The sequence below is a fragment of the Heteronotia binoei genome, chromosome 1 (genome assembly GCF_032191835.1).
Source record: "Heteronotia binoei isolate CCM8104 ecotype False Entrance Well chromosome 1, APGP_CSIRO_Hbin_v1, whole genome shotgun sequence".
Lineage (NCBI taxonomy): Eukaryota > Metazoa > Chordata > Lepidosauria > Squamata > Gekkonidae > Heteronotia > Heteronotia binoei.
Window position 1 is genome coordinate 117,679,813 of NC_083223.1, and position 20,576 is coordinate 117,700,388.

Genomic DNA, 20,576 nt, shown 5'->3' on the forward strand with positions numbered 1-20,576 from the left:
TTGGTGATGCTTTAGCATTTTGGCAAAAGCTGTATGGTAACTACAGAGTTTTGACCAAAATGCTAGAGTGTTGCTGCACGACTTTCCTGGTGTGATGACAACATTTCTGTGTGATATCATTGTGCAAATGTCACCCTCCCCTCCCCACTCCTATAAGACTTCCTTCCATCCCACCCTAGCCAGTTGGGTAAGTAGACCTGGCAACCCTATTCTAAACTGCTACCACTACTGCTACTACTCCTATTCCTTCCATAGAGTGTGTTCACACTACACTAAATAATGCATTTTGTGACTGAATTTTTGTTATTATTACACAGTAAAAATCCAGTTGCAAAACACATTGTTTCGTGTAGTGTGAATGCACCCATAGCGTCCCCCCTCCAAAGATGTCATTTCCTGTAGGGGACCAGATCTCTAGATTTGCAGGTCAGTTATAATTCTGGGGAAATTCTAGGCTTCACTTTGAAGTTTTTAATCCTAGTTTTAGCTTGGCCATAATACTTGGGTTCTACAGAATCTATAGCCTAATAATGTACAGTTTTCCCTCAACATATCTTATAGACCATAGAGCATTGAAAATTCTGTAGAAACTAGCAGGAAGGCATGATAGTGAATAAACTGGTGTTTGATTACTTCATTGTCTTCAGCTGGATTTCATGTTGTTGTCAACATGAATATGAAACTATATTCTGACAGGGGTAAGGCAACAGGCAAGAGCTAAACCATCAAAACAATTTAGGGCATTCCTGCTTTTCCTTGCGGTGTCATCTTTTGTACAAGTGAAAATTGCTGACTTTTTTTTTTTAAGTGTACAGAAAGAAGAGTTGGCATGCAGTTATATTAATATGTACATTATGCAATTAAGCCATATTTAACTAAAAGTGAGTTGCTTGGTTTTGATTGTAGCTCATATATGGACCTGTACAAAGTTTCGGTGTGGTGAGAAGAACCGGACAGAATATCACTGCTCCTGTTCAGATGACTGTGTGGAAAATAATAATTGCTGTGTCAATTATTATTCAGTTTGTGAAGGTAAAAAATCTGCCTGATTTATGTTTGTGTCCTTGAAATATGTAAAGAGCAATAATGGAGTGTTCCTCATCAGACCATAGGCATTTTTGCACAATTCTTTCTGAGCTGTCTAGGATTTGAACAAAAAAGAGCTGAAATTTGAAAGCGCAGTTGAAAACGATGCAAGCAATATGATAATGTACATTCAGTTTTACAGAAGCAATATGATAATGTACATTCAGCTTTACAGACTGGAATGGTTTGTCACTGAAATGTGAAAGAATATGATTTGTAATTATAGCTGAATGCAATCATAGATGGTTAAAGTTTAGTTTAGGGGTAGTGGAAGAAGTTTCTCAGATTTACTGTTGTCCAAATTCAACAGCTATATCAAGTAATACAGCCAAGGATCAAAGAGTTTCCTTAGATATTTCCAAGGGTCCTGGACATCCCCAGTAGGATTTTTCACTTTCCCACCTGGACATCCCCAGTAGGATTTTTCACTTTCCCACCTTAAATTGAACAGTTTTTAGAAGAATTAAACTAGGCCAATACTCCCTCTAAGCTGTGGAGTCTTGTGAGCAAAAATTCTACTTCATGAGCTACTAGTGTGAATGCTCACTAGTAGCGTTCACACTTACTTATTAAAGTTGTGAGCTTCTGAGTAAATTAATTTGTTCTGGAGCCATTTTTCCTGACTAAGAGGGTGTGTGCCAGAGGGTAAAAAACTGTAATCTAGTTTAGAGGAAACACTGCACGAGGTAGAATTAACTATTGTAAACCTGTTGATTTAAATGGATTTAGAAGGCTGTAACTGATAAGGATTGCACTGAAAAGAGTAGATCCATGAATTCCCATTGCAATCAGTTAATTGATTTTTTTTCCTTATGAAAATACTCATACAAATATTTGATATATTAATAATAAGCAGATATATTAATATAATATTAGAAGTAAAATATCTTCTCTTAAATAAGGAAAGGCAAGTTGGCTTCAAGAAGAATGTGAGGACATTAAGGAACCCCAGTGTCCAAATGGGTAAGGAGATTTAAATTTGATTTTACATCTTTTAAAGGGAAATAATGTTTGTTTAAGTCTGTGGTAATATAAATATTGCTGTATAGTGATGATTATCCAAATTGCTAATGTAATCTTTTCTCTGGAGGGCTTTTATCAACCGTTATGGAGCCCCACAGAGACTTCAGAGAAGGAAATTGTTTGTTTAATGAATAGTTTTCTTACTTATTACATCCTGAAAGAGATGGACGTGAGTTCAGGGCCATAGCCAGGATTTGGCAGGTTGAGGGGGCTATAAATTTTTCAGGGGGCACTCAGAGGCTCCACCCCATAGCCTTCCCTCCCATTCCCTTCAAATAAAACTGCCCTACAAGATTTGGGTGATGGGGAAGGGAGGGCAGCAGCTACTCGAGCACTGACTGAACTTGGCAGGCGCTGCAGAGGGAAACTGACAAGTATTTTTCCTTGGCTTCAAAGTTTCCCTCTGCAGCGCTGGACACCTTAAAGCCAAGGAAAAATGGCGATTCCCCTTTCCTGCACTGGCTGAACTCGGCCAGTGCTGCAGAGGGAAACGGACAAGTATTTTTCCTTGGCTTTAAAGGATGGGGGAAGCCCCCCCCCCCAATTAAAGCCAAGGAAAAAAGGGCGATTCCCCTCTCCTGCCCTGATTGAACTCGGCGGGCACTGCAGAGAGAAACTGACAAGTGTTTTTTCTTGACTTTAAGGGGAGGGGAGACCCCCCCCATCCCTTAAAGTCAAGGGAAAAAGGGCAATTCCTGTCTCCTGCACTGGCTGAAATTGCCCACACTGCAGAGGGAACCTGACAAGTGTTTTTCCATGGCTTTAAGGGATGGGTGGAGTCCCTCCCCTTAAAGTCAAGGAAAAAAGGGCGATTCCCTTCTCCTGCACTGGCTGAACTCGGCAGAGCTGCAGATGGAAACTGACACGTGTTTTTCCTTGGCTTTAAGGGGTGGGGGGAACCCCACCCCCCCACCCCTTAAAGCCAGGGAAAAATGGCGATCCTCCTTTCCTGCAATGGTTGAACTTGGCAGCGCTGCAGAGGGAAACTGACAAGTGCTATTCCTTGACTTTAACTGGTGGGGGGAGCCCCCCACCCCTTACAGCCAAAGAAAACCAACATTTTCCCTCTCCTGGACTGGTTGAACTTGGCAGCACTTCAGAGGGAAACTGACAAGTGTTTTTCCTTTGCTTTAAGGGGTGGGGGGAGATCCCCCCATCCCTTAAAGCCAAGGAAAAACGGTGATTCCTCTTTCCAGCGCTGGCGGTAGAACTCCACAGGCCAGGCCTGGTGGCAGGGAAGGAAGGGACTGCCCTCCCTTCCCTGCCACTCAAATAGCGCATGTGGGCTGATGGTCAGCAGAAGCAGTCCCAGCCTTCTGTGCCAGTTAAAGGGCCCGTGGATCAGCTGATCGGCGGGTGCTTTAACTGGTTGGGGGATGCTTCTGCCACCCACCCTTGCATAGGATTTGTGTTCCAGGGAAGGAAGGAAGGGCGGCGGGAAGGAGACAAGCAGTCCTGGGGGCCAGTGGGGGCCCAAAGTTAGGGGGCCTCATCCAGAAGGGGGGGCTGTGCCTCCACAGGCCCCCTCGTAGCTACGGGCCTGCGTGAGTTCATGTCTTTTATATATACTTTAAATGAATTTCAGCCATAGTTGTTGAAAGCCTCTTGGGAGAAAGCATTTTTGTGGCATATGTGGCCTAACTGTAAACACAGTGAATGAGACTTACAGACCAAAATATTTTTGGAGAAACCTCAGATCAGAAGCTTCAAGACCTGTGACCCAAATAACATTTTTTTCTTAAATCAAGAAGTGTGTTAAGACATTTACTTAGGATTCATATTAATACAGCTTTTTAAGAATATTGTGATGTCTAAGGCACACTTTTAACACTTTATTTTATCCCAAATTAAATGCAGATGTTCTATCTATCTAATGCATCTATCTATTGATGGATGGCCGGCCTGACAATGTCCCTGTAAATTTGGACCAGGCGTTGAAAGCCGTGGCGGGTTGACTTAGGCTGAGTAGGCTAAAGTTAAATCCAGCGAAGACAGAGGTCCTTTGCCTGGGTCGCGGCGGTCCGGGTGGGGAAATCCCCTTGCCAGTTTTTGATGGTGCGCCACTGGTACTGGTGCGCAGGGTCAGGAGCCAGGGAGTGCTACTGGAGTCTTCCCTGACAATGGAGGCCCAGATAGCAGCCACTGCTAAGTCTGCCTTCTTCCACCTTTGACGGGCAAAGCAGTTGTCTCCCTTCCTGGAGCGTAGTGACCTGGCAACAGTGATTCATGCAACGGTGACCTCGAGACTAGACTACTGTAATGCCCTTTACATGGGGCTGCCCTTGTACCGAACTCGGAAACTCCAGCTAGTGCAGAACGCGGCAGCCAGGCTGCTAATGGGTCTACTTAGGTGGGAACATGTGTGGCCTAGGCTATGCAAGCTGCATTGCCTGCCAATTGTATACCGAGTCCATTACAAGGTGCTGGTTATTACCTTTAAAGCCCTATATGGCCGAGGACTTGCCTACCTTAGGGACCATCTCTTTCCATATGTTCCCCAGAGAGCCCTGAGATCTAGTTCACAAAATCTACTGAAAATCCCCGGGCCAAAGGAGGCCAAACTGAAAGTAACAAGGGAGTGGGCCTTTTCGATAACAGCACTCCAATGGTGGAACCAGCTGTCAGAAGAGGTGTGGGCCCTGCGGGACCTTAATCAGTTCCATAGGGCTTGCAAAACCGTCCTTTTCCAGCTGGCATATTAAGATGGAACCATCGCATCAATAAGCTATGTTTACATGTATATTAAGAATGTAGCACCATTAATTTATACTGTAATTTAAATTTTAAATTTTAATCTAATCGCTGGTTTAAGAAATGTATTTTAATGGTTATGTTGTATTTATTGTTACATCATGGTGTGACCCACCATGTCCTGTAAGCCGCCCTGACCCTGCTTCAGCGGGGAGGGTGGGGTATAAATAAAAAATTATTATTATTAATATAATATTTAAGTAATCTATTGCAGGATTGCCAGCTTTTATATTTTGCCAGTTTTGAACTTTATCAGTTTGATCTGCTGCAATTATGAGGTGATGTTACTTAGCTCTATGCCCTGAAAAGCTTCAGCTGCCCATTTCTACAATATTTAGAGGATAGGACTTTTTCCCAAGGCAGTTGGCAATCTTACTTAGGATACTACAGAATAGAAAGGCAATGATAATATATTATAATATTATTATATTGTACAATTCCACATGTTCAAAAGCATCCACTTGTTGGGGGAGGGGAAGTTAATGAATAAAATCAAAGATTTCAGGTTTTCACGGCTGGTAACATCATTAGGGTTTGTAGAATCTTTCAGGCTCAAGTGCCGTGTTCTACTGGAGAAAGTTTTTCATCCAGACGTTTCGTTCTCGGCTGCGGAGAACATCCTCAGTGGTGTTGCAACTGGAGCAGGCGCTCTGACCTTCTTGGCTGCTGTGCGTTGAGTGGGCCAGGGCTGCTGGAGAGTTGCTATTTCTAGGCTGGAGGGGGTGTGGTGAAAGGGTAATAGGTTTGTGGATGTGCCCATTGTTTGGTGGGGCTTCCTGGAAGGGTAGTGATAAGGAAACTGGCTGTTGAATGTGACCATTGTTCTGTGTTAATTGCTGGGAGGGTTGGAAGGGGTGTGAAGAAAAGGAAGATGGTAGTTGACTGTGCTGATTGTTCTGTGGAATGTGCTGGTTGTTCTGTGAATTTCTGCAATTTATAGTCTGTAGGGTGTTTTGCAGAGCTGGATACCAAGATCGGTGGATGGAAATGCCTTCTTCCTTTCTGTTAAAATTGTGCTGGTGTTTGTAAATCTCAATAGCTTCTCTGTTCAGGCGGGTATGGTAATGTGAGGCCGTAGAAAGAACTTCAGTTCTTTCAAAATGGATGACGTGGTCTCCTTCTTGAAGTGCATGTTCAGCTATAGCTGATTTTTCTGGCTGAAACAAGCGACAGTGTCTCTTGTGTTCGGTGAGGCGGGTGTTGATACTGCGTTGGGTAGTGCCAATGTAGACTTTACCACAGGAGCAGGGTATTTTGTAGTCTCCAGGGGTTGAAAGTGGATCTCTCACATCTTTGGCCGAGCACAGCAAGTGGCGGATCTGTTGTGTGGGTTTGAAGACTGTGTCAACATTGTGGCGTTTGAGAATTTTGCCAATGCGGTCGGTGACAGATTTTGTGTAGGGCAGGAAGGCTGTACCTACATTTGTGTGTGGCTCGGGATTTGGTGTGGATGGTCTCTTGGGATGGAGGGCTCTTCTAATTTCTTGTATGGAGTATCCATTGGCCTGCAGTGACTGGTTGAGGTGGTGTAGTCCCTGCTGGAGTTGGCTTGGTTCACAGATGCGTGATGCTTGGTGGATGAGGGTTTTTACAACTGTACGTTTTTGGCGAGGATGATGATTGGAATTCTTATTTAGATAGCGGTCAGTGTGCGTGGGTTTCCTGAATACAGTGTGGCCGAGTTTTCCGTCATCTTTCCTGGTAATGAGGACGTCAAGAAAGGCAAGTTGACCATTCTTTTCTTTCTCCACGGTAAACTGGATGCGAGGATGGACTGAATTCAGATGAAGGAGAAAGTTATTCAAAGCAGCCTCTCCATGACTCCAGATGGCAAAAACATCATCCACATATTGGAGCCAGCAACGTGGTTTTAGGAGGGCAGATCTTAGTGCTGTATCTTCGAAGGTTTCCATGTAAAAGTTAGCGATGACAGGGCTAAGGGGGCTTCCCATGGCAACTCCATCGATCTGTTCATAAAAGTTATTGTTCCATTGGAAGTAGGTAGTGGTGAGCACGTGGTGGAATAGGGCAGTGATGTCATCAGGAAAGATGTGTTGTAATTGAACAAGGGTTTCTTTGACGGGATCTATAGTGAACAACGAGACGACATCGAAGCTTACTAAAAGATTGCTGGGTTGGAGTTTTAGGGGTTTGATTTTTTCCAAAAAATGTGATGAGTCCCTGATGTAAGAGGTAGTGTTGCCCACAAGGGGTTGAAGAAGGCCGGTCAAGTGTTTGGCTATGGCGTAGGCAGGTGAGCCAATGGTGTTGACTATCGGTCGAAGAGGAACATTGGGTTTGTGGATCTTAGGGAGGCCATATGGTCTGGGGGGCAGAGCTTCAGACTTTCTGAGCAGGCGTTGATCCTCAATCGGTATTGAAGAGCCTTTGATGAGCAGATTTGTTTTCCGAAGTATTCTTGTGGTGGGGTCGCAGCGAAGTCTCCTGTATGTATCTGGCTTGAGAAGGTCCTGAATTTTGTTATGGTAGTCTTCTGTATTGAGAATAACTGTGGCATTCCCCTTATCTGCTGCAAGAACCAGTATGTCCTTGTCAGTGTTGAGGGTTTTCAGAGCTGATCTTTCTTCAAGGGTGAGGTTGCTTTTTGGAGGTTTAGCATGTTGTAAGATTCTTGATGATTCTCTTCTTATTTCTTCTGCAATGTGTCGTGGGAGGTTGCGGATACTGGCTGCAATGTTGGCGACAATGTCTTCTATAGGAATTCTGGAAGGGGTGATGGTGAAGTTCCCTCCTTTGGAGAGTACAGAGATTTCAGCTGTTGTCAGTTGTCGTTTGGACAGGTTGACAACTGTGCGTTGTGTGTCCAGTGTAGGAGAGGGTTGCTTGGTTCTGGAGATGTTGTTATACTTTCGTTTTTGTCGCTCAGTAGCCAGACCCATGGTGGATATATGAGAAGTGTGAGTGATGCGGTCAACAAGGTCCCAGTCATTTTTCTATAGTTTGTTGCTGAGTTCAAGGTGAATGAGAAGAAGTTGGCGGTCGTTGAGGGCTAGATCCCGCCGGGTTTGGTGTATTCTGTCACGTAGGAGAGCTCTTTCCATTCGGTTATAATGCAGTATCAACACCCGCCTCACCGAACACAAGAGACACTGTCGCTTGTTTCAGCCAGAAAAATCAGCTGTAGCTGAACATGCACTTCAAGAAGGAGACCACGTCATCCACTTTGAAAGAACTGAAGTTCTTTCTACGGCCTCACATTACCATACCCGCCTGAACAGAGAAGCTATTGAGATTTACAAACACCAGCACAACTTTAACAGAAAGGAAGAAGGCATTTCCATCCACCAATCTTGGTATCCAGCTCTGCAAAACACCCTACAGAACAACCAGCACATTCCACAGAACAATCAGCACATTCCACAGAACAATCAGCACATTCCACAGAACAATCAGCATAGTCAACAACCATCTTCCTTTTCTTCACACCCCTTCCAACCCTCCCAGCAATTAACACAGAACAATGGTCACATTCAACAGCCAGTTTCCTTATCACTACCCTTCCAGGAAGCCCCACCAAACAATGGGCACATCCACAAACCTATTACCCTTTCACCACACCCCCTCCAGCCTAAACGTCTGGAAGTAAAACTTTCTCCAGTAGAACATGGCACTTGAGCCCGAAAGATTCTACAAACCCTAATGAATAAAATGTTTTCATATTTCCATTTAAGTGATGTAAAGTTACTTGGCTAGTCATTAATTTACTTGAATTCCAGTGTTTGATGAAGTAAATAGGGTTGCCAGCTCCATGTTGGGAAATACTTGAAGATTTGGGGGGGGGGTGGAGCTTCAGGAGAGCGGGGTTTGGGGCATAATGCCATAGAGTCCAACTTCCAAGGGGCCATTTTCTCAGGTGAATTGATCAGTTATAATAGTGGAGGTTGGCAACTGTGCTGCAAGACTTTGCACCCGGGCTCCACTTACAGAGTGGGATGCTCTTTACTAAGTTGTGTTGTACACTATTTTGCTTGACTCCAATTTTTATGCTCTTCCTAGAATTAGATCAGCTTGAATTAGCCATTGCCCCCAAGCCCTAATCAAAATCTCAACATGTCTGATCTAGTTAAAGTTAAGCACTTTTAAAAATGTCCATGGATTTGAAGTGGATTTTAAAGTGTTTGTCTTGACCGTTGTGTTTGTCTCAGTTGTGTAAACTGTGTCCTCTCCCAAAAAAATTAATGTTGTGTTTTGGGTGTTCTGTCTTTTCCTGCATACAGTTCCAGCTACAGAATAATAAGCCAACTCACGGGTACTTCTCATTCACAAAACTCTTATAGCAAGTCAGTGTGTTGTTATCAGTAGCAAATAGCAGGCCTGGGTCAGTTTCATTACTCTCCCTGAGATGGAAGAATGTAATGTAGGGGTGTCAAACGTAAAGCCCGAGGGCCAGAACCGGCCTTTCCAGGGCTCTTACCCATCCCACAAGCATGTATGGAAAGATAAGATACCCCCCCCCCCTTTATTGTATCCCTTGGAAAAAACCTAGTCTTGAATGTGATTACATCAATTTATTGGAATTTTTGTGCGCTCCCCAGTAAATCAATTGCTTTCACTGCTAGGAATCAGTTGCTTTTGTTTATATCTTGAGTAAAAAATAATATTGTTACGTAATTCTGGTAGAACAGAGTTTGAGTCCAGTGGCACCTTTAAGACCAACAACATTTTATTCATGCATGCACATGAAAGCTTATATCTTGAATAAAACTTTGTTCTCCTGCTTCAGACCAACATGGCGGTCCACCTCAAGTAATTCAACTATTTTGGATAATTGTATTTTAAATGTTTTTTTAATATTATAAAAAAGCAAATCATCTCCTTGAGCATAGAGGGTATAGCTATACGTACAGGAGCAATGGCAGATACTTCAGATAAGCAGAATACTAGAACTGTATTTAGTTTGTGGGTTTCTTGCTAGCAAATGCCAAACCATAAGACAATTTGGAAAAACGAAACAAAACACAAGCTACTTTCAAACTTGTTATTTTGAATTGGCAAGTTGTTTCATTTAGTTAGATTTCTGGGGGCATAAAACATTGGTAGGAAGTTCTTACATTGCGTAAGAATGTGAATTTTCAAGTATGTTATAAAAAGTTTTATTTTTATGGAAAATAGATGATTCAAGTCTATTGTTTACTCAGTGGTCATATTTATTTCTTCCTTTACAGAAAGTTTGCTTACTAGTACTGTGAAATAGATCACATTTTTAAAGATTTATGGGAACACAGATTTCATTGACTTCTAAATAAAGAGGAGCTAAGAAAATTGCCAAATAGGAAATAAAGGCCAGCAGCAGCAATCTTATATAAAGTATCTTTGTTAATTCCAGTGCCCATCTTTAGTGGTCACCACTTTTGGATATAAAGCTAAAATTACCTTAAGAAATCGTCCAGATTAGTGTCTCATGGATGAAGTCTACTAAAACAATATCAACCAGTTAGTTTTTCATCTTGTTCTTGAAGATCCCATGTGAAAAAAGAACAATAGTAACACCTCAGTCTGTGCATGTCTTCTCAGAAGTAAGCCCTGCTATCTTGAAGGATCCTTACTCCTGGCTAACAGTGCATAGGATTGCATCCTAACTTAGCTTCCTCAGTGCTCCACCAGCTAGACTGGTTCTCCTAATGTTCATCCTGATATTTTGACTGAATTTGAGCATGTCCTAACATATTTCATTAATCTCAAAACATATGTAACACTTCAGGATTGCCCTTCTCCATCTTCCACCCTACTGTGTCTTAAAAGTCCTCCTTGTGGTCAGTGAGGACAGCCAGACTTTTTGGCATTGTTTACTGTGTTATTGCTGCCATTGCTAACAGTAATAGAAATGTTTTGCTAGTCTGTTACACAGCATGCTTCTTCATATTCCCTGGTCTATGTTTAAATTATTTTTGGTTAGTTCTGCCTCATCTACACTTCTGGTCCTCTCCACAGAATGAAAAAGCTTGGTGTGTAGAACTGAAATTGATTTTTGTTTGGTTAGAGTTGTCTCTGTCCCAATTCATCTTTGGATACACATCAACAGAGTTGTCCCAGACGAAAAAAAGTGTCTAGAAAATGAGTTAATAAATATCAGATGCTTGTTTCTAACTGTCTCATTTCTAATTGCTCAGATTTACAAAGCCTCCAGTGTTGTTGTTTTCTTTGGATGGATTCAGGGCTGAGTATTTGCACACATGGGGTGGACTTCTTCCTGTTATTAGCAAATTACGTGAGTAGTTTCTCTGTCTGAGGGATAGCATGTTGAAATAGTAGGAAAAAAATAATCTGTTGGGTATTTTCCTAATTTTTTCACTTGAATTCTTACATCTCCCATAAACTCCTTTTGACCTATGATACCACAGTTGTTTTTGCAGCAAAGGATCTGTAAAGAGGCAAGAGTCATTCTTGAGTTCCATAAAGTACTGACGTGGTTAAGCAACTGTTTCTGTGGCTGGGTAGTAATTATCTTGCACATTTCCAAAACCACATTCCTAAACATGGAAAATTTCATGAGACAGGAGTGTTTGCTTCCTCAGGGTTTGTTAGGAGTTAGTATTGGGTAAAATATTAAAACATATTTAACAATGCACACACAATTTACTTGACTTTCTAACTCTGGATTATTGGAGAAATGAAGCAGGGAATAATGAGATAGCATGATGTATTTACGTTGTTCATATCTTCTCAATCATGTTCTGTTTGTTGAAATAGTAGAAAACAATGGTGGTTCGTGGGCAGTGGAAAAGACCTTTCTATTCTTGTTGCTGTACTGAAATTTATGTTTATAAATAATTAATACATCTACCTTGAAAATCTTGTTTAAACTTCCACAGAAGGGGTAAGAGAAAGGCAGGTTGCTAAGATCTTTTGAGGATCTTATGGTACAGTATTTCTCATTTTACATAAGCTTCATAGTGTCTGTTGGGCAGTAGAACAACTAGATTTGCATCCAATAACTTTACAGGCCAACAAGATCCTTGGGGTATGAACTATTGAGTGTCAAAGAGAAAGTGGGAGGGGTGCCTAATGGGATATTCATTTATTTACTTTTTACTTTGAGCAGCAGAACTGCTTGTTCTTCAAATACTTCCCTGCACAAGTCATAATCTGGATGAAATTTTTAAAGTACTATGAGCATCAAAATAAGTTCTGTTAATGGAAGGGAGGAGGAAATGCTGCTATGTGAGAAGTAAAAGCCAGATGTCTTCGGTATTCAAAGCTAGTTGCTCAGTTCTTCAGATCCTAGTTGTTAGTTATAATTTATAGTTGTGAATTTGCCTCATTTAAATGGATTGTAGTCATTAATCCTCTTAAAATCAGATTGATATTAAGTGAGAGTCTTTCTTACTTTTGAACTCTTAGAAGGAAAATTGCTAACAACTATATGCATTAATGCATCATCTGCTTTCAATCTTAGTGATAGTTGTTCATTACTCTTCCAACTTTTCAATAAGTTACTGGAACATCTTTTTAAAATTTTCAAGCTTCAACTATCATATAAGCAGCATTAGTTAATGCTTAAGGTGATAATTGGCATAGTATTTGACTTAATGTTTTTTTTAGCAATGGCAATGCTGTACACATTGATATGAGATGGCACCAGGTATGTATTGCAAGATTTGGACTGTTTTCGCACATAGCTTGCCTCGCAGTCACAATCCTGTTCCCTCCACAGTGTCTGTCGGATTATCCACCATCTGCGCCGGAGTTACAGGAAGTGCCGCGGCTTTTGTGTCGCAAACGTAAACTGGGTTTTAGCGGTTTACGTTTGCTACGCAGAAGCCGCGGCACTTCCTGTAACTTCGGCGCAGATGGTGGGAAATCCGACCGGACGCTGCGGAGGGAACAAGATTGTGACTGCGAGGTAAGCTGTGCGCGAAAACAGTAATAATTTCACAGACTTACCTGGCTAGGAAAAGTAGACTATGGCCAGTCACTGCATCCAGTAGCCAAGCTCTGCCCCTATGCAGATAGTGAGATGCATGAAATGAGGTTAGCCATAGCTACCATTTAAAATAGGAGTGTCAAACATAAAGCCTGGGACCTACCCACAAGCAACTGGTATGTATGGAAATATAAGATACTCGTCTTTTTATGGTGTCCCTAGTCTTGCATATAATTACGTACATTTATTGGGGCTTTTGTGGAATCCCCAGTAAGTCAATTGCTTTCACTGCTAGGAATCAATTGCTTTCATTTGTATCTTGAGTAAAAATATATGTATATTGATAATTGGGTTTGCCTGTGCCCTTTATAAAGTTTGTATCTTCAGTACCTGCTATTACATTTTAAGGCACACATGGCCCAGCCTAACAAACTGACATTATGTCAGATCTGGTTCTTGGAACAAATTAGTTCTACACCTCTGATTTAAAGTTTTGTAAATCTGGGAAAAGCCCAGGCTTGCAACAAAAAATAGAATAAAAATGGAAGGTAACCATCCCTCAGACCTGTTAATATGTACATCAACAAATACCTAGCTAAGTTGGACCAGTATGTATATTGTTATAGCTACTGTTGTGTATGTTGAGGCATCTGGAGATTTGGTGGAGGGCTGTGGAAGCAGAAGTGGCCAGGACAAAGAGGTAGGAAAAAGATATATCAACAAAGAGTAGGGTGGGGGAGGCGAGGGGAGGCAATGGTGATCAGCAAGAGGAGGTAATAAAATAGAGGTGGAGGGGGAGTGGATTTCTCCTTCCTCTACAGATACTCTTCTTATTCCCTCCTAACAGCAGCCTGTTCTGCTCAGTCTGGAATGCTCAGAGTATGAGAATGGCAAGTATGCTAAGGAAATTGATTGTTTTGTTTATTAATTAGACCATTTATAGTCTGCCTTTCAAGGCGGCCTTCAGTAACAGTTAAAGTATCCTCAGCTAAAACCAAAGATAAAATAGGATCCAGAAAATGATAACCCAAAAACCTTGAAACATCCTGTAAAATTCCACTGTATGGATGATCTTTGTCCTACTTGGGATTGTTGACAAATGGCAAATCATAGTAAGAAATCAGATGGCAAGAGGGTTCTTTAGAATGAATTACAGAAATATGAGGAATGCAGATGGTTTATTTTGTTTTCTAAATTAGAACAAAGAGCCCTGTGGCGCAGAGTGGTAAAGCTGCAGTACTGCAGTCGGAGCCCTCTGCTTACGACCTGAGCTCGATCCCAGCAAAAACTGGTTCAGATAGCTGGCTCGAGGTTGACTCAGCCCTCCATTTTTCTGCGGTCGGTAAAATGAGTACTCAGCTTGCTGGGGGGAAAGTGTAGATTGCTGGGGAAGGCAATGGCAAACCACCCCATAAAAAGTCTGTCGTGAAAACGTTGGGAAAGCAACGTCACCCCAGAGTCGAAAATGACTGGTGCTTGCACAGGAAACTACCTTTTTAAAATTAGAAATGGAAACTGAAGCATGAAGAATCACGATCAGTAATGCAGGGTGATAATAAACTAAATACAAATTTCTCAACATTTGTTTTGTGTGTCTGTGTGTCTTTATGTATTGTTCTTATGCAAAGAAAATAGTAATTCTGACATTTTGCCACATGAAGATTTCTCTTCACATTTATGAAGACCAGTTTAAATAGTTGTGTAATAGTCCCTTAAAACATCTCCGTGGAACAGGCAGTGACTGTGTGGCAATTTCTCACATGATCTGAGTGATTTTGACTGGGCCAAGCACAAACTTTACTCAGACAAAAGGATCACATTGGCAGGGCAAAAATGGCCTAAACTTGGGAGGAGAGCTGATTTTTGCAAATGAAGCATTTATGTGGTTGATCTATCTACCAAACAATAAATTGCCTGAGAGGAGTTTGTGTTTAGTAGAGATGCTGAATATTTATATTGCCATATTCTTTTAGTAGTTATATATTTTAATGTGAAAATTAATATCTGTGTGGAATTGTTAAGGATATTAAATTTTATTTTTTTCTTTCACTAGAAAAATGTGGAACATATACTAATGGCATGAGACCAGTGTATCCGTCAAAAACATTTCCCAATCATTACAGCATTGCCACGGTAAGAGCATTGTGTGATTTCACACACACACTGAAGAGGAATCACATTGGTTTCATTTACTTTCATTGGAAATAGTGTGTTGAATTTTAAAAAAATATTATATTCTGTTTTACTATTGAAAGCATGCCATAGTAATATGGAAATAAACATTCCCTCCACATGTTTACAGAATAATTTTAATCATGTTTGCTGAGTGCTGTCTTACTGAGTTCTGTATTTCTGAATTGTAGTATTCTGTATTTAGATTTGTACCTGAAGTTAGTCGACTACTGATAAAAATCTTACACTGCAGGAGAAGAGCTGTAGCTACATATGATGTTGCAAGTATCAAAAAAGTTTTGGTCAACGTTGGTAGTGGTAGCATCACTTAGCAGCTTAGAAAATATTTACAGACAATGTGTGCAGCTGTGAAATACCTGGATGTAGTGTTGCCAGTCTTCATTTGTGAGTGGAGAATTCCCTGGTTTGGAGCCCCTTCCCCCATTTCAGGGTTATTAGGAACTGGGGGAAATTACCCCCCTCCAACACACAGGAAACCAAAAATAAACACAATGTGCCTACATCACCCGGAAGTGACTTGGGTATGTCGGGAATATTGGGGGTAATGCTCTGGTTTGTGGGCAAAACCTCTATAGCAGAATTAACTTCTTACCATAGAGTTTTGCTCAAAAACCAGAGTGTTGCCCCCCAAATGTCCCCATCATGCCTACGTAACGTCTGGTTGACAGGAGCATATTGCATTTATTTTTGGCTTCTTCCCTCCCTGCTCTTGGTAAGTGTACCCCCATCCCCTGCCCACTCATCCGATGAACCTGGCAACCCTACCTGGATGATCAGACCAAAAAGGATCAGAAAATATAGGGGGAGGAATGGTAAGGAGAGCAGCTACTAGGTTTCCTAAGGTCAAGCTGTGACCAGGATCTGGCAGGGAGTAATGGTGGTGGTAGAAAGTGCTACCAAGTTGCAGCAAATTTATGGTGACATATATTCCCAAACTTTTCAGTCAAATATATACCTTATATGTATTTTTGGGTATATTTTGGCTTCCCAAATGTTATCCAGGCTTTCTTAGGAAAACCAGAAAAAATCTCCTATATATTCAGGAATTTCTGGTAGATCTGAAAATCTGTTCCCACCTCTCAGCTGTTTATCAGGCAATCTTATGTGGTCCCTTGTGAATGGTCCTGAAGCTTCTCCAAGGACCAAACCAGGAAGGATGTCTGTGTCAACAGAATTCTGCCAATTCAGATTATCTCTGCTGCTTTTTTGCAATAAAATAAAATAAAATAAACATTTTTCTCTTAACTATCATGTGTTTGTGTTAGTAGCAAAACATGATACTTTCACTTTAGTATTAATTTTGATTTTATCCTTTCCTGTTTTAAAGTCTTTATAGCATTAAAGTCTTCACAACACTAAAACAGTTAACCTTTTTCATATATTCCCAAACTTTTCAGTCAATTCCTTTCCAATTCAGACACCACCACATCCCAGTTTTTATCTGTATCTCAGTAGGAAACACCCTGTTTTTCCTTTCAAAGAAATCCTGCTTTTATACTCCTCAAACCCTTTTTGAGCTTTACTGTTGCTCCACATGAACTGAGAGTCTGCCATACAAAGCACCCAAATTACCCTGAAGACTGTCATTGCAGAGGAAAGCTAACCAGCTGTCATTTAGAGAACAAAGTCTGAAAATCACTGTTGTAGTCTTCTAAAGAAGAGCCAAGCCAGTATTCTCATGTCTTCTCCTGTTGCCTAAATGTTCCTGTGGACGGTAGCATAAAAAGAATTGATACCTAGGTAATAATGACTCAATGTTGCTTGCAGGGCCTATATCCAGAATCACATGGTCTAGTAGATAACAAAATGTATGAGCCCAAGAGAAATGCTTTCTTCACACTCAGAAATAAAGAAAAGTTCAATCAACAGTGGTACCTAGGGCAGCCAGTAAGTAGTGATTTTAAGCATATAGCCCTGAGCTATATTAATATCTGTCAAATAAAATTAATTTTAATGCAATCTTTTATGTTTGTTTTTTCTTTAAAAATGTTCTTTAAACTGGGAAGTGTGTTTTAGGTTAACAGTCTTCAAAATGCATATTTTATTGAATATCAAATTAGTGTAAAAATCTTATAGTATAAGTAACTAGCAGGGTTGGTATGAGGGGAAAGTATACTACTTTTTATGAAATGTTATATGATTTGTACATGTTTTTAAAAACTAGAAGGAAAAAGTCATGACTTGAAAGAATTCACAAGCATCAGTGTTTTCTCTCTTTGAACAGATTTGGCTAACAGCTAAGTATCAAGGACAAAAATCTGCTTCGTTTTTCTGGCCTGGTTCAGATGTTGATGTTAATGGAAGTTTTCCAAACATTTACAGAATATACAATGGGTAAGACAAGACTTTGTAGTTTGGGGAACTGAAGTGTTTGGTTTTTTTTTAAGAAAGAACTACATATATTCTGAAGCATCAAAAACTGGGGGCTGCTGTGATCTCAAGATGCTAGTGAATGCAACATCTATATTCCCAACCTGTTTATTTTGCAGAATTCTTTTAAGAGAAAATTCTCCTCATCCCCTCCTATTTTGCTGCAAATGTCCCCACTGACCTGGGTAGTTTAAAACACAGTTTAGGGATTAGGTGGGCAGCTGCTTTCAAGGGAATGTCAGTGGCATGCATCTTTTTAGGAAAAAAATCCTTTGTAATCTGTGATGATTACACTTACATTGATGCCTCTACAGAATGACCAATTTGAGAGCACATTTATTTGCCTGAATGGCAAAATGTAATTTTTAAGAAAAAAGTCCCCATTTTGTCCTAACATGCTGAGAATTTAATATGCTGTTATGTTCCTAATCATACTCTGACATAAGTCAGGGTTACTGAAAACAATTTGTGTCATGGTGTTACCCACAGCGAATAGCAATGTTCCTTGTATCTTGCCTGTCCAAGGCCAGTACTCTGTAGCTGCATATGATATTTTCTAGGATGATGGCTGAAGTCTCTGACAGTACAATCCTGTGCAGTTACTCCATTCTAAAATCATAGGATTGCACTTTGAATGTGTAATTTAGTCCAATTTTCTTTTATTGTTCAGTGTTGGCTGAATAGTTTTTTTGTGGGGGGAGAAGGAACAAGCAAATAGTAGTCCTGTTCTAATGCTTCAATTCTGTGGGGTTGTATCTGGCAGATGACTTCTGACTTGCTGATTTCTCTTGGTCACTTGTTTTATGACAGTGTATATTAAATAGCAGGAATACATTGTTTCATGCTGTGGTCTTTTTGCACTGCTCAGTCATTCTTTTTCTACAATAAGCTGCAAATAGAAAAAAAAAATGAGGTGCATACAGCACTTAATTAAGCACTATATCTGTCCCTACAAATACAAGTAAATCTGTCCCTGCAAGTACAATCCTACTGTACATCTCCTTGAAAATCAATGTCCTTCATTATTCTGCTTCTCCCTGGGATTTCCTTTAGATTTGTTTTCAGGATAATTAATTACTTCCTGTTTCTCGGGCTCTCCTGGTACTCACAAATTAAATGCTTAATGATTAGTTCTTGTGGAGTGAGAATTTTTTTTTAACCTTCCAACAAGTCACAGCCACCACTCAAGTTTTACTGGTTTTAGTGTTTTAGCATTATTACAAAATCATGATTATAAAGATGAGGGAAAGACCAATGGCGTGATGTTCTGCACAAAGCTTTACTGAAGTTCTTCTTTCCACTCCTGAACAAGAGTTGATAATTAAGCATTTATTAATGAGTGCTGGGAAGAATCAGGAAGCCCCTAGAAGATTGTTAAGTTATTATTCAGGCCAAAGAGAGAACAGAGTATTTTTCCTAAAAGGAACAGTAGCCTTAGGAAGGTTCAATAGCATTCTCTCTACCAGCATGAGACTGAATTTGGAACTGTATTTTAAATAGGAAAAAATCACCACAAATAGCATTTTTAAAAGATGAAAGATTAGAGAAAATATTGGAAAGCAATCGGTTGGCTTCAAGATCTAGAAACTGAATGATCAGCTCATGACAATTGCAGATTAAATGGCTAGTGTGGAATCAGCCCTACATACACATTGTGCTTCATGTGAACATGGGGGTAAACATGCACCTACAATCAGTGCTCACTGCCATTCTCACACTTCTAACATCATCAGTGCTGGCTCAGTTCAGGTCATTGCAGGACACTGTTGGATGGGAATGAGGGAGGGTATGGCCCATATTTTCCAATATTGGTTTCATCTGCAGGTTGAGGGTTAGGGTTCATGATAGGGTTTCAGAAAAAGGCAATCTAAGGAGAGTTCCTTGACATCAGTGGGCTAAGAAAGTGTTATATCTCTGTATTGGATTGTACTATCAGTCCAGTCAGTTTCAGTGGGGCTCTATTAAATGGTTCCCACAAGTTCAACCCAATCAGAAAGCTTAGCACAGCATATCTCCCTGCCAAGCTTTAGAAACACACACACAATATTAGTGTAATTTCATGATTTTTAAAGTAGCGTTTTTGAGTCTTTTTAAGTTGCTTGTTTTGCTTTTTGATTTAGGTCAATACCATTTGAAGAAAGAGTAGCAACTTTTCTTAATTGGCTGCAATTACCAGAAGACAAAAGGTACGTGTTTAGAATATTAGAAAAACAGGACAGCCATGCATTTCTTAAATAGCGTAATAGTTTTAAACTGATAAATGTATTATGGTTTTATATGTTTTATGGAATTGATTGTTTTTATGATACTTTAAGCCGCCCTGAGTCCGCTTGCGGAGAGGGCGGGATATAAATGCAAAGTAATAAATAAATAAATAAATAAAATAATATTTGTATTCACCACAATACATAACAAAATAAAACCTGTTTTTCAAGCTTTATTTCTTGTGAGACATTTTGTCAATTAATAGCTCTTCAAGTGTAACTTTGTTAATTCGTCATAGCAGAACAACAGTTACTTCTGTTGTGTATTAACTAACAACCAACCAATTTAGTGGGTGCATTCAGATATCACAGTAAACCATGGTTTGAACTGTGGTGTTGTGATGCATAAATGGAGGCTGCTCTTTGTTGGCGGTGCTGAACAGGCATGCTGAACCACAGTTTGTATTTGGCTTGTTAATTTGGGTTTGTAACCTCTGATCATTCTGAGGTCTGAATACAGAAATCTTGATTCTTTGAGTAGTTCTGCCCTTCTCAGCTTTCTGGATATAGATGGCTGCACAGAGCAACAGAAAAATCTTGTGCTCTTTGTACTGCTTAAAGCTTTTTCAGAAAAAGCAGCTTCTCTCCCTCTGCTTCTCTCCATGCTCCCATTTTCTGATGGTAACTTTCGCAAGAGACTACATTTCTAGAAAGTCACAATTTGTCAGAATGCAGCCATTGTGGCATGGAATATGAAGTTGGTGCATTTGATGATATGATTGGATCTTGCCCATGACATGTTATGTCTTAGTGCAAAACGAAGTTATTCAAAGTTATTGATTTCAGTTGGAATGAGAAACACATGCTTCATTTTCCAGCTGAAATCAGTTAGTCATGAAAGTAAGTCTTTGATTTTGATGGAATTATACAGTCAGACTGTGAATTTATGCACCCACTTACTTGGGAGTAAGACCCACTGAACTGAATAGGACTTTTGTTTGACTATGCAGAGATATGACTGGGATGTAAGTCCCGGAGTGCCACATATCTTTTTGTTGTTATTG

At 40.4% G+C, this 20,576-nt stretch overlaps 1 protein-coding gene across 1 annotated transcript in view; it reads left to right on the plus strand.

The window, feature by feature from the left end:
• Positions 1–20,576, plus strand: part of ENPP1 (ectonucleotide pyrophosphatase/phosphodiesterase 1) — a 78,696-nt gene that overhangs the window by 21,523 nt on the left and 36,597 nt on the right. Inside the window, exons 4-10 of the mRNA XM_060239468.1 lie at positions 907–1,032; positions 1,989–2,049; positions 10,992–11,089; positions 14,799–14,878; positions 16,706–16,825; positions 17,163–17,272; positions 19,429–19,494. Of these exons, the coding sequence (XP_060095451.1) occupies positions 907–1,032; positions 1,989–2,049; positions 10,992–11,089; positions 14,799–14,878; positions 16,706–16,825; positions 17,163–17,272; positions 19,429–19,494 (661 nt within the window). The remainder of the gene's footprint in view (positions 1–906; positions 1,033–1,988; positions 2,050–10,991; positions 11,090–14,798; positions 14,879–16,705; positions 16,826–17,162; positions 17,273–19,428; positions 19,495–20,576) is intronic.